At 54.5% G+C, this 11773-nt stretch overlaps 1 protein-coding gene across 2 annotated transcripts; it reads right to left on the minus strand.

The window, feature by feature from the left end:
- Positions 1 to 7139: 7139 nt before the first annotated feature.
- On the minus strand, positions 7140 to 10733 carry LOC148758870 (patr class I histocompatibility antigen, A-126 alpha chain-like). 2 transcript variants are annotated; one of them, XM_088795849.1, is made up of 7 exons: positions 10579 to 10733; positions 9992 to 10276; positions 9469 to 9744; positions 8600 to 8875; positions 8369 to 8482; positions 7903 to 7935; positions 7140 to 7555 (listed from the first exon to the last, which is right to left on the minus strand). In XM_088795849.1, the coding sequence occupies exons 1-7, from the start codon at positions 10640 to 10642 to the stop codon at positions 7551 to 7553; spliced, it is 1053 nt and encodes a 350-aa protein (XP_088651975.1). In that variant the 5' UTR covers positions 10643 to 10733; the 3' UTR covers positions 7140 to 7550. The 2 variants fall into 2 exon arrangements, with proteins under 2 accessions (XP_088651975.1, XP_088651974.1); XM_088795848.1 differs by lacking the exon at positions 7140 to 7555 and adding an exon at positions 7583 to 7804.
- Positions 10734 to 11773: the final 1040 nt, after the last annotated feature.

Raw genomic sequence — 11773 nt, forward strand, 5'->3', positions numbered from 1 at the left:
AGGTGTCCCAGTTGGAAGCGCTGGAAGCCCGGGTCCGCCTGTTAGAACAGGGGCCCTAAGGTGGAGACTCTGAGGCAGAGGTGGAGGAAGCAAGTGGAGACAATGTAGCTCCCAACCCCCAAGCCGGGCCAATCTTGAAGCAAAGGGTAAAACGTGAGCAACCTTTGGGCCCCAGGGGCGTTGCTGCCGGCAACCCAGCTGTGACTGAGTTCACAACCTACACCCCATACACTCCCACTGAGTTGCAGGAGCTGGGGAGGCGGTACAGACAGCGCCCTGGAGAGCCAGTCTCAGCTTGGCTGTTACGTTTATGGGATGAGGGAGCAGACAGCATTCTCTGCTCCCCATGCGAGATGGAAAAGCTAGCCTTTGTGACAGTGCATCCGTCCCTGCGACAAAGGTTACAAAACTGCCATAGGTTGGCCAACAACCAGGGCAACCACTCTCTAATGCAGTGGCTCACTGCTGCGGTACACACAGTATGGGGACAGGCTGGCGAGCTGCCAGACACTGTGAGTCAATGGCAGTCATATACAGAACTTACGCAAATAATCCGTGAAATGGGTATGAGACATGCTATTTTTAACCTCAACATGCAGGGCCCAGATGACGAGCTTTTTACTGCCAGCATGAGAGATCTGGTTTTGGATACTGCACTTGTGAGTGCTTTTGGATCCTTGGTTGCTATTCTTACACCGTATGTAGGGCGACAGATCCATGAAATTACAACTGCCATGGCCACCCTAGGGGATGTTGAAAGCCGGAGGCGAAGGAAGTTAAGACAGGAGGTCCCACAGTTGAAACCTGGAAGCCCAAACCAAAGGTAAAGGGGCGAGGTCGCGGGCCTCAGAGAGTAACACATGCACAGATGTGGCGTGATCTCGTGGCAGCAGGGGTCGATAGGAAGAAAATAGACCGACAACCCAATGCACTCCTGCTGGAACTTTGGAAACAGTTGCGTCCGGAACAACAATTCCGGAGAAACATAAAGGAGGAGTCTGGAAAAGCACGACCTGTGTCCCTCCAGGACTTCATGCAGCCACTTGAGGCTGACCCCTTGCAGCTTGATTAGGGGTGGGGCCAAGGTACCCGGTCAGAGGGGACGAGCAGGGACCGGAGGCCCCACGTGAAACTGTCCATACATTGGTCCCCTTCGAATGTACAGAGGGTTTTGGTTCTAGTTGACACTGGCGCCGACTACAGTCTCGTTTATGGGCCTCAGAACTGTTCCCTGGACCAGCAATCTGCACTGATGGCTATGGGGGAAAAACTGTGACTGTGAAAGCCGTTTCCTTACCACTGGGTATAGGAAGGCTCCCCCTCATACCTACAAGGTTTATGTCTCCCCCGTTCCAGAATATATTCTAGGGGTGGATGTGCTACATGGCCTCAGCTTATAGACGTCGGTAGGAGAGTTCCGTCTCCGGATTCGGGTGGTGAAAGCGGTGACACGCGGGCATGCTCACCACCCTCCTCAAGTGTTGCCACAGCCCTGGCGCGTGGTTACAGTGCGACAGTACCGCCTGCCAGGTCAGGAGGAGATTGGTCGTACGATATTGGAATTGGAAAAGGCACATATTGTGAGGCCAACGCACAGTCCCTTTAACTCCCCAGTATGGCCTGTCAAGAAGCCAGATGGGACCTGGCGAATGACTGTGGACTATAGGGAGTTAAATAAGGTGACGCCACCCTGGCACGCTGCAGTGCCTCCAATTCATGATTTAATGTCAGATTCTGTTAAAGCCAGGCTACGGCAGAAATGGGAATATTTTGCTGCCAACACCCACATGCTTGAAAGCAGGGGAACGGCAGCAATGGACTTGGCCCTGGCAGGTCAAAAACCCCCACTGTCGGTGGTTAGGTCTGATAGCCCCATGGGGGGCCGGTTTGACTCATGATTTGCAAGTGACGCCAGGGGCGGTGGCTGAGTGGCCACCGCAAGTGACTGTAGTATACAGAGGTCCCGATACCGGGATGATTTTGCGAGGAAACTATGTGCTCTCACTATGGCCTATTATGGGGTCCCCTGTTCTGTTACATATTGAAACTATGCAAGGGACCCCAAGTACTGCCATAAAGGTCTGGTACCACAAACCAGGAAAGGTGCCAGTGGCAGCAACCCTCCTTTCCCAGGACAAAAAGCTAGGATGTATCCTCCCAGATGGAAGGGATTTGCCATTGTTGGTTCCTAAGACTACCGTTTCTTTTCGTCCGTAGGTGTCAGTAGGCTAATACAACACAGGGACCCTCGCGGAAGACGCTTGTCGCGTAGATTGTGAGGCGAGACCCTGTAGGGGTGGAGTGTGGGGACAGAGCCCCAGAAAGTAGTTTACAGGCTCTCGGCCTCACGTGGAAGGGTGCTGGCTCAGGTGGTGAATGGCCGTCGGCTGTGGCTGATTGGCCGTTGGCTGTGGCCAGTTAGCCAATTGGCTGCTGGTATAACTGCTGTGACTACGGAGGATTGCCAAGGAGCCGAGCAGAGCCGAGCAGAGCTGAGCAGAGCCGAGCAGAGCCGAAGAGAGCGGAAGAGGAGAGCCGAGAGAGAGGAGCAGGGGAGAGAGTGGAGAAGAGTCGTCGGTCGGTCGGTTGGCGGAAAAGCGGATGGCAGGTCGGCGTCCGGTGGGCCCAGCCTCCAGTGAGACCGTGGTGGTACGACTCCCCTACCTATGGCTCCATGGGTGTTCCTTGTTGGCCTCACCGTATCCTGCGTTCTTATGTTTGGAGTGGGACCAGAGACCCCGCAGGCTGCCCCGCACGACAAATGGCGCAGCGAGCAGGGTCTCCCACACGACACCAGCCATGATTAGAAGGTTGCAACTTTCAGCCTCACTCCCTGACCTCTGGGGAGAGGAGCTGGAGGTTGAGTTCAATCACCAATGGCCGGTAACTTAAACAATCAGGCCTATGTCATGAGACTTACATTAAAAAGAAACAACCCTAAATCGACAGAAATCAGAGAGCTGCCGAATTGCTCATCACATCCATGTGCTGGGAGGGTGACACACTCCAACTCAGTGACACAGGCTCCTGCGCTGGGGACCCTTCCAGACCGCGCCCTACGGACCTCTTCATCTGGCTGCTCACTTGTGTCCTTTATAACCAACTGTAACAGTAAGCTTAGCATTTTCCTGAGTTCTATGAGTTGTTTTTGCAAATTATTGAACTTGAAACAGGGGACCCCCAACTTACTACCCACATCAGACAGAAGTGCAGGTGACATGGGGACCTAAAACTTGTGACTTGCGTCTGAAGTGAGGGCAGTTGTGGGATGGAGCCCGTAACCTGTGGGGTCTGATGTAACTCCAGGTAGGTGGTGTCAGAACTGAGTTGAAGTGTAGGACACACAGGGGGTGTCTGAGAATCAGAGAATTGGTTCAGCGGAGAGCAAAAAATCCCTCACCATCCCACAAAGAAATTCAGGGTAAGAGTGAGCAAGTCAACCTCCACCTTGGATGTTAATTATTTATTTAAATTAAAGTTTATTGGGGTGACAATTGTTAGTAAAATTACATGGATTTCAGGTGTACAATTCTATAATACATTATCTATATCTCACATTGTGTGTTCACCACCCACTCAGTTCTTTCCATCAGCACATATTAGACCCCATTTACCTTCTTCTAGAGTCTCCCTCCCCCCTTACCCTCCGGTAACCCCTAAACTGTTGTCTATGTCTACAAGTTTTTTTCCTTTATTTGTTTGTGTTGTTCTTTTATTTTCAGTTTTATATCCCACATATCAGTGAAATCATATGGTTCTCTACTTTTTCATCTGACTTATTTCGCTCAGCATTGGATGTCATTTATTAGTTCCTGTTCTTTCAGCCAAACTGGAGTGCCTATAAAGTACCAGAGAAAATTTTAATCTCAGATCTTTGCTCCAAGAATTGAAATCAGTCATTCTTTTTTCATCCTTCACGCCCAGCACCTGAACTCTCTTCCTACATTAGGAAAATTCCACACATAGAGTCTTGGTGGGAGGCAGAGGCCACTTCACTCCATAAAAGAGGGAAACCCACTGTCCCCAACACTCTTGCAGCTGGACACGGCATGAGGCTCCCCCGTCAGGTGACCACGTGCCAGACTCTGACTCAGGATGTGGTGATACAGAGGCTGGAACCGAGCAGAATGCATTTGGCAGTAACAACACAGCTGCCAGGAGCAGCAGTCATGGCCGCAGGGTCCAGGGTCCCCATGGAGGTCAGTGGTGTGAGCAGTGACACGTGTGCCAGCAGCAGGGGCTGTGGTTCCCACGTGTGACCCGACCTACGGGGACTGTGGGTCAGTTCCTGGTGTGTGTCCTCAAGCGGGTTCTGTGGCCTCCCCAAAATAGTGTTAGACCCCAATATCATAGATAGACGATATAGATGGATGATAGATAGATAGATAGATAGATGATAGATAGATAGATAGATAGATAGATAGATAGATAGATAGATAGATAAAGTACTTTATATTTAAATTAGAAAAAATTTGGATTCCATTGCTTGCTCCCAGAAATCAATGTGGGGCATAGTTTCAGGAACGAGCATTCAGAGATTTAATTATACTGGCCTGTGACCCACTCGTAAATCTTCCACCTGACTTTACAACATAGTAGAGAGAACGACATGTAACTCCCAACATCACATCTCATAACTGACGATGTATGTCCTCCCCTTTCTGAGGAAAAACACCTTTAAAAGGTTATTTAAGACCATTCCCCACCCTGAGCTCCATCACTGACCTCAGAGGGTCCCAAGCTGGCTGAGCCCCAGGGTTACTTGTGGGCTTGTTACAGACACAGGCCTCTCCCAGACCCACTGTCTCAGAGAACCGGACACAAGCCCAGGAGTCGCTTCTGTAACAAGCCCTGCAGGTGAGGCTGACGCACAGCCTGTGGGAATCCTGGTGACGGTCTTGCTACTAAAAGTGTGACCTGAAGACCAGCAGCAGCACCAACCTCCTTATAAATCCAGAGTCTCTGCTCTGCTCCAGACTTTCTGAGTCTTAACAAAATGTCCAGGTGATTCCCGCCCAGGCAAGTTTGGGACTCGCTGGTCTACCTGCCTTATCGACGTGGGGCCAGAACTGTGCCGTCTGCAGGGTGTGTGGTCTGATCAGATCACAGCACTGGGGGTCCAGGGTTCAGTCCTGTTCCTTTCTCTTCTGCAGCCATCACTCCCTTGGTGACCTCATCTGTGCTTCAAATATCATTTACATGTGTCACCTCCCAAGTCTATTTCTCCAGCCCAGACATTTCCCCTAATCTCCAGACTTATCTGTCCAACTGCCAGTGTAATGACCTCACTTGTCTCAGGTCTAAAATCTTTAAAATCAATATCTGTGACGCCCCTCACACCTCAGATACGCTCCTTCCAGAGTCTCCCCCATCTCTGCTGACAGCAATTTCATCTTTCTACTTGTATCCTCTGAGATTTTGGGTGTCCCTGACTCTCACACCCCAACTGACCCACTAGGAAACGCTGTAATGTCCACCTTCAGGACGTACCCAGAACCCCACTCCCACTATTCCCACCACTCACCCCCAGTGGCAGCATGTCCAGCCCAGACCCTGCAGATTCCTCCGGCTTCCCGACGTCCTCCCTCCCCCAAGCCTGTTCTCAGCACCGCAGCCCCAGCCACCCTCTGAAAGGAGATCACACCCTGTCCCCTTCTGCTCCTAACTGTCCTGTACCTCCCCCCACTCAGAGCACAGGTCACTGCCCTCTACCATCCTCCCGGCCACGTGGTCTGGCCGCACCTGTCTCTTCTCCATCACTCTCTGCTGCAGCCACACCGGCCTCCCTGCTCTTCCCAGAAACCAGACACACTCCTGCCCCAGGGCATTCCCACTGTAGGTTCCCTGCCTGGAAAGAACGTGCCCAGACGTCCTTGTGGGTAATTCCTTGTGTCCTTCACATCTTCCCTCAAGGTCAGCTTCCCAGTGATGCCCCCTGAGCACCCCAATCTAAACAGCCGTCTTCCCTGGCCCCACACCCCACACTCTGGATCCCCTTCCACACTGCATTTTCCCTGGAACACTTATCTCCTTCTAACATACACGCCTTCCTCATTTACTGTGCTTATAGGATATAGTCTGTCTCTGACTTTCCTTCAATGATGTTTCCCAGATGCAGACACTGTCACACATCTGGCACACTCCCAATGTCAGTGAATGATCAGTGACAGCGTCTCCCTGTTCTAGAGACAGTGTCTTTATTAATGTAGCCTTGGGTCAAATGCTGTTTTGTGGCAGCTACAGCACCAAGTCCCCTCACACTGGCATCAGGGCCACCTCCCCTTTTCTCATAGGTGCTGCTCTCCCCTCCCCCATTCTTTCTCCCACACCTGCCCTCCTGCTCACCACAGCACAGTTATACTTCCCTCTTCAGGAAACAGTGAGACTCGACTTATGGTTCCTCTTTTCCAATCAAATACAAATCTAAAGCAGACTCTGCTTCATAACCCCCTGAGTTTGGACTGGAGCCAGCACTGGAGCTCAGGGCAGGGAGAGAGGGCGGCGAGCAGAGCAGAATTACAGCAGGAACTTATCTAAGATGAGAAATTATGGGATCCCTCCTCTGCTCATTCCAGAATCTGGTTCCTCTGATAGTTTGGGAAAAGATGGAAAGAACCATCAAGCCCTAGAAGGAGGCGAGAGCTGGATGAGGCTGAAAATTCATCTCTCAATCCACAGACTCCTGTGTGCAGGGTCCCCCCTGGCCTTGTGGGGACAGTGACAGGTAAAACACCTCCTGCTGCTTACAGACAGGGGACACCCAGAGGAGAATGAGACCAGGACTCGTAACGAGAACAAACACAGTCATATTCCTCTATAGAAACAACAAATAAACACCCAGAAGATGGGGGCTGAGGGCCGGGCCAGGCCTGAGCCTTGGTGACCCGGCCACACGAAGCCGTCACTGACAAGACAAGGCCTGGGGGATGATCGCGGCCCCGTGATCACAGGTTCTGCTGGGACAAGGTTCTACTGAAGGGACGAGGACAAAGGGGCAGAGAGGTGACCCAGCTGAGGAGTGACCACGTCAGAGCCCACGATGCACTGAGCCCCGACTGGGCTCAGGCCATGTCCACGCTCGGTCCTCACAGCCTCTCCTGTCTCTACCTGCAACAGACTCAACACAGCAAACACACGGATTCTGGAAGGTTCTCAGTGCTTCCATTTATTTCCTCTCCAACTTTAGGATTTTCTCTTTCAATGGGTTCATCAACACTTCACAAGAACTGAAAAAACAGATTCACATCCAGATTCGTATTTCAACAGGAAATAAGCAGTTGCCGCTCAGTGTAACGTGAAGTAAGGGCGGGGATGGAAACAGCCTCTGCTAGAACAGGACAGTGGGTCAGGGGATCAGGGAAGAGACTCCGTCAGTGTGGGGAGGGGGCGTGGAGGGCAGGGGGCGGGCAGTCTCCCACCTCCTCACATGATGCGAGAGGAACGCAGACACATTCAGATGCCCTTTGCAGAAAGAGAGATCACAGGTTCCTGTGTCACAAAGTGGGGACATGAACAAATCTCGCATCATCAGTCCCCACGAGGCAGCTGTCTCACGCTGTAGAAGAAAATAATCGTGAACAAATTCAGGTTAGTGGCTGTAAGTGGTGACATTCTGAACAGTCCACTGCTGCTCTAACTGTCCCTAAGAATCCCCAGTACCCAGTCCTGTCCCCTCTGACCCCCCCCACTTCAGGCCTACAGGTCTCAACTTTAGAAGCCGTGAGGGACACATCAGAGCCCTGGGCAGTGTCATCACCTGGGGGAGAACAAAACTGGATGTGGTCACAGCTCACAGCAGATGTGGCTAATGGAGAAATTATGAGGGTGCGTGAGCTCCCCCAAGGGCTTCCATCTACACTACCCCAAGGGTTTCAGGGATCACCCCCACACCCCCATACTCACCTGAAGCCTGAGCGTAGCTCCCTCCTTTTCCACCTGTGGGAAGAAAACATCACGTGAGAAGCCAGGAAGGAGGCAGGACCATGAGGTCCTAAAGGAACACCCTAGTCCTGGACCTCAGAGAAGTTTACAGAACTGTGACTATAGACCCACAGCAGAAACAGGAAACCTGAGGAAAGTACATGTGTGGGGATTGGACTGACCATCCTCCTGGCGGTCTGTTCTCAGCGGGACCCTCCCCTCTGACCTGTGACTATTGAGAATCAGGTTCCCATCACCAGAATCATCAAGGTGATAAATCTGTCCCTCATTTTCACACGTGCATGAATAAAGTGTTAGCAAATAGTGCCCTAGACAGGGAAAGCACACGTGTGGGGATGGTCCTTCCCACTAGAGGCAGGACACACGTCTTCCTGGGGCTTGAAACCCCCAGTGGGACAAGACACCTCAGTCCCCGCCCCTTCCCTACCGGAGCGCTTCCTCCTCCACAGCACAGCTCCAGTGACCGCAGCTCCAAGGAGGACCAGCCCAGCAATGACGCCCACCACCATGGCAGCGGGGATGGCGGCCTGAGGAGGCGGCTCTGGAAGGGAAGGGAAGGTGAGGGCCCTGACCCCCAGGCCTCAGCCCTGACCTGACGTCCTCCAGAGGCCCCTGCTTTCCCTGAGAAGAGGCTCTGTGCCCAGGGCCCCCTCCGTACCCCATCTCAGGGTCAGGGGCTCGGGCAGCCCCTCGTGCTGCACATGGCACGTGTATCTCTGCTCCTCTCCAGAAGGCACCCCCACGGCTGCCCACTTCTGGAAGGTCCCGTCCCCCGCAGGCCTGGTCTCCACGAGCTCCGTGTCCTGGGTCAGGTCCTCCCCATCACGCTGCCAGGTCAGGGTGATCTCCGCAGGGTAGAAGCCCAGGGCCCAGCACCTCAGGGTGACGTCACGGTCAGAGGTGCGGTGGAGGGTCATGTGTGTCTTTGGAGGGTCTGAGGAGAAGGGTCAGAAAATTCAGGACCTTTGCATCCCTCAGGGGACACTCCAGCAGTGGGTATGTGACCATCCTGAGAATGGTCAGGACAACAGGGGTGGGGGAAGGGAGCACAAAACGCACACATCAGACTCGACAGAGACATTCAGGATAATCTCTAATCTTTAGAAAGTTCTAGAATCAGGTTGAGACAGCCCAGGGCAGAGACAGGTCTCTGATGGAGAGAAAAGGGATTCCTGGTCCTGAGCTGGGTGGAGGCCACATGACTCAGAAAAGCTGGGGTCACAGCTCAGTCACACTGTGTGCGGGGCAGCGAACAAGGCCTGAGAGACAAAGTCCCCCCAGGTTCCCAGAGCAGCTGCCAGAGTCACAGGGAACCGCTGGTCAGTTATTTCTGAGATGGTCCCCCCTCCACCCCCTGAGAGACCGCACCCCTAACTGTCCCTGAGAGAAGGGGGGCCTTTCGGGTCGCTCTCTGGTACCGGATCTGAAAACCCAGGTGGACTCCATCTCCCGGGGTCGGGGAGGGGGTGTCCGGGTGTTGATCCCATTTCCTCCTCTCCTCGTAGGAGCCCCCGCGGCCCCTCTCACCTGCGCGCAGCAGCGTCTCCTTCCCCTTTTCCAGGTATTTGCGGAGCCCCTCTACGCACAGGCCCTCATAGTAGTCCCTCAGATACTCTGCCACACCTGCCGCCTCCCACTTGCGCCGGGTGATCTGAGCCGCCGTGTCCGCCGCGGTCCAGGAGCGGTGATCCTCGTTCAGGGCGATGTAGTCGGCGCCGTCGTAGGCGACCTGCCTGTACCCGCGAAGGAGGCGCCCGTCCGGCCCCACGTCGCAGCCGGACAACCACTGGAGAGTGTGAGACCCTGACCCCGCCCCGCCGTCAGCTCCGACCCTTAACCCCGCCCCCGCCCACCCCGCAGTGACGGAGCCTGAACTGAAGATAAAACCGGGTCCAAGTCCCGGGGGCTCTTCCCGGGTGGAGGGGCCGGGCGGGTCCCGCAGCCTTGGGGTGAAGCTCGGACCCGGAGACTCGGGGAGACCCCGGCCCGTCCGTGGGGGTCGTGACCGGGACCCGGGGTCGTGACCGGGACCCAGGTCCGCGTCGCTCACCGGCCTCGCTCTGGTTGTAGTAGCCGCGGATGTTGTTCAACTCCACACGGTCAACTTGTGCGGAGTGCTTGCAGACCTGCGTCTGGTCGTCCCAGTAACCCTGCACCACCTGGTTTACCCACGGCCCCTCCATCCACGCCGCCCGCGGCTCCATCCTCGGACTCGCCGCGTCGCTGTCGAACCGCACGAAGTGCGTGTCGTCCACGTAGCCGACGGCGATATAGCGGGGCTCCCCGCGGCCCGGCCGGGACCAAGAGGTGGCGAAATACCTCAGGGAGTGGGATCCTGGGGACGGGGAGGGGCTGAGACCCAGGCGACCCTCCTCGCGGCGCGGGTCCCAGGTCCGAGGGCGATGGGCCGGGAGGGGCAGGGGGCCCGGGAGACAGAAAAGGGGCGGGACGGAGAGGGGAGGGGGCAGGAGACCAGAGTGGGTGACAAGAGTGGGCGGGACACGGGGCGGGGGTTCTGGGGTCTGGGCCGGGCGGTGGGGACACATCTTCCTCGGCGTCCTGCGTCCCCACCGGGCGGTCCCCTCGCTTCTCCCCTACCCCCCCGCGGAGACTGTTCCCTCCCGACCCCGCACTCACCCGCCCGGGTCCCCGTCAGACCCAGGGTCCCCGAGAGCAGCAGGAGGAGGGTTCCGGGGCCCATGACGCGAATCTTCGGGGTCTGGGTACAATCTGCAGGCGGGCGGGTTGGTGGACACTTTATAACCGGAGAGGTGGTAACGCTGATTGGCTTCTCTAGAACCTGACACGCATTGGGAGTGAGAACTGGGGCCGCGTCACGAGTTTCCAGACAGGAGGACAGATTGTGAGGAGAAGTGAAACCGCGGGGAGGTGGGGAGTCCCCAACACTGAGCTTCCCCGCCCCAGACTCTACTCTCAGGGGACCTGGGACTCTGCCCTGACCCCTCCTTCTGCACGGAGCGCTCTGTGTCACACTGTCACCCTGAGTCCTGACCCAGGGGCTGTCTGAGGAAACCAGGGCTCAGCCCCTTTTCCTCCTCTTCCCGGAATCCCTCTCCCTGAAATGGACGCCCTGCCTCCCACCGTTTACCTCTCCCCCTGGACTCTTCTGGAAGAAGACACCCTCAGGGAACTTGGTGCCAGAGAGTGAGCTCACCCTGGGAATAGAGGAAGGACAGGGCTTTTCTCTTTAACCCTGGAGAAGTTGTGCCTGAAAACAGCAGCTAGAGATTCTCACAGAGACCAGTCTCCTTGTTGTTTATCAACCACAGTGGGAACAAGCTTGGAAACCCCTGATCACCAGGAAGCTAATCTGTAAAACCGTGATTTGTCCCCCTTGGTGCAGAAATGTGTGTAAACAGCGCTGCAGCCAGACTCTCAAAGCTCCTAAGTCACTTTCCCAGACTGTACACATGTGACTCTGGATGTTTCTATTGTAAAATGATCTTCATTCCACAGCCCTGAGTTTGTCTGTTGAGTCCCCGCCTCCTCAATACAAAGAAGCACTGGAAGCAGTTTGTTACTGTGTATTTCAACCAGGACCATGTACAACCTCAAAGCTGCAAGTGTTCAAAGCAGTTAAAATGCCCTTCACCAGTGCTCCTGCGTTGCCTGTTTTTATGAATAATTCACATCTCAGCAGTGTGCATATTTTATTGGGACACATTATTTTTAAACTGATTAGCATAAGGAGGTGATTAGTTTTTAGGCAGCTCCACAGAGCACCCCGCTGGGTCCTAGATAATTTACTAAAGGTCTATAACACAACACATTTCAACCTGAGAGTTCCACTGCTTTAGGATTCTTCACCTCT

This window comes from Rhinolophus sinicus, chromosome 2 (genome assembly GCF_057876585.1).
Source record: "Rhinolophus sinicus isolate RSI-liver-muscle chromosome 2, RSI-T2T, whole genome shotgun sequence".
NCBI lineage: Eukaryota > Metazoa > Chordata > Mammalia > Chiroptera > Rhinolophidae > Rhinolophus > Rhinolophus sinicus.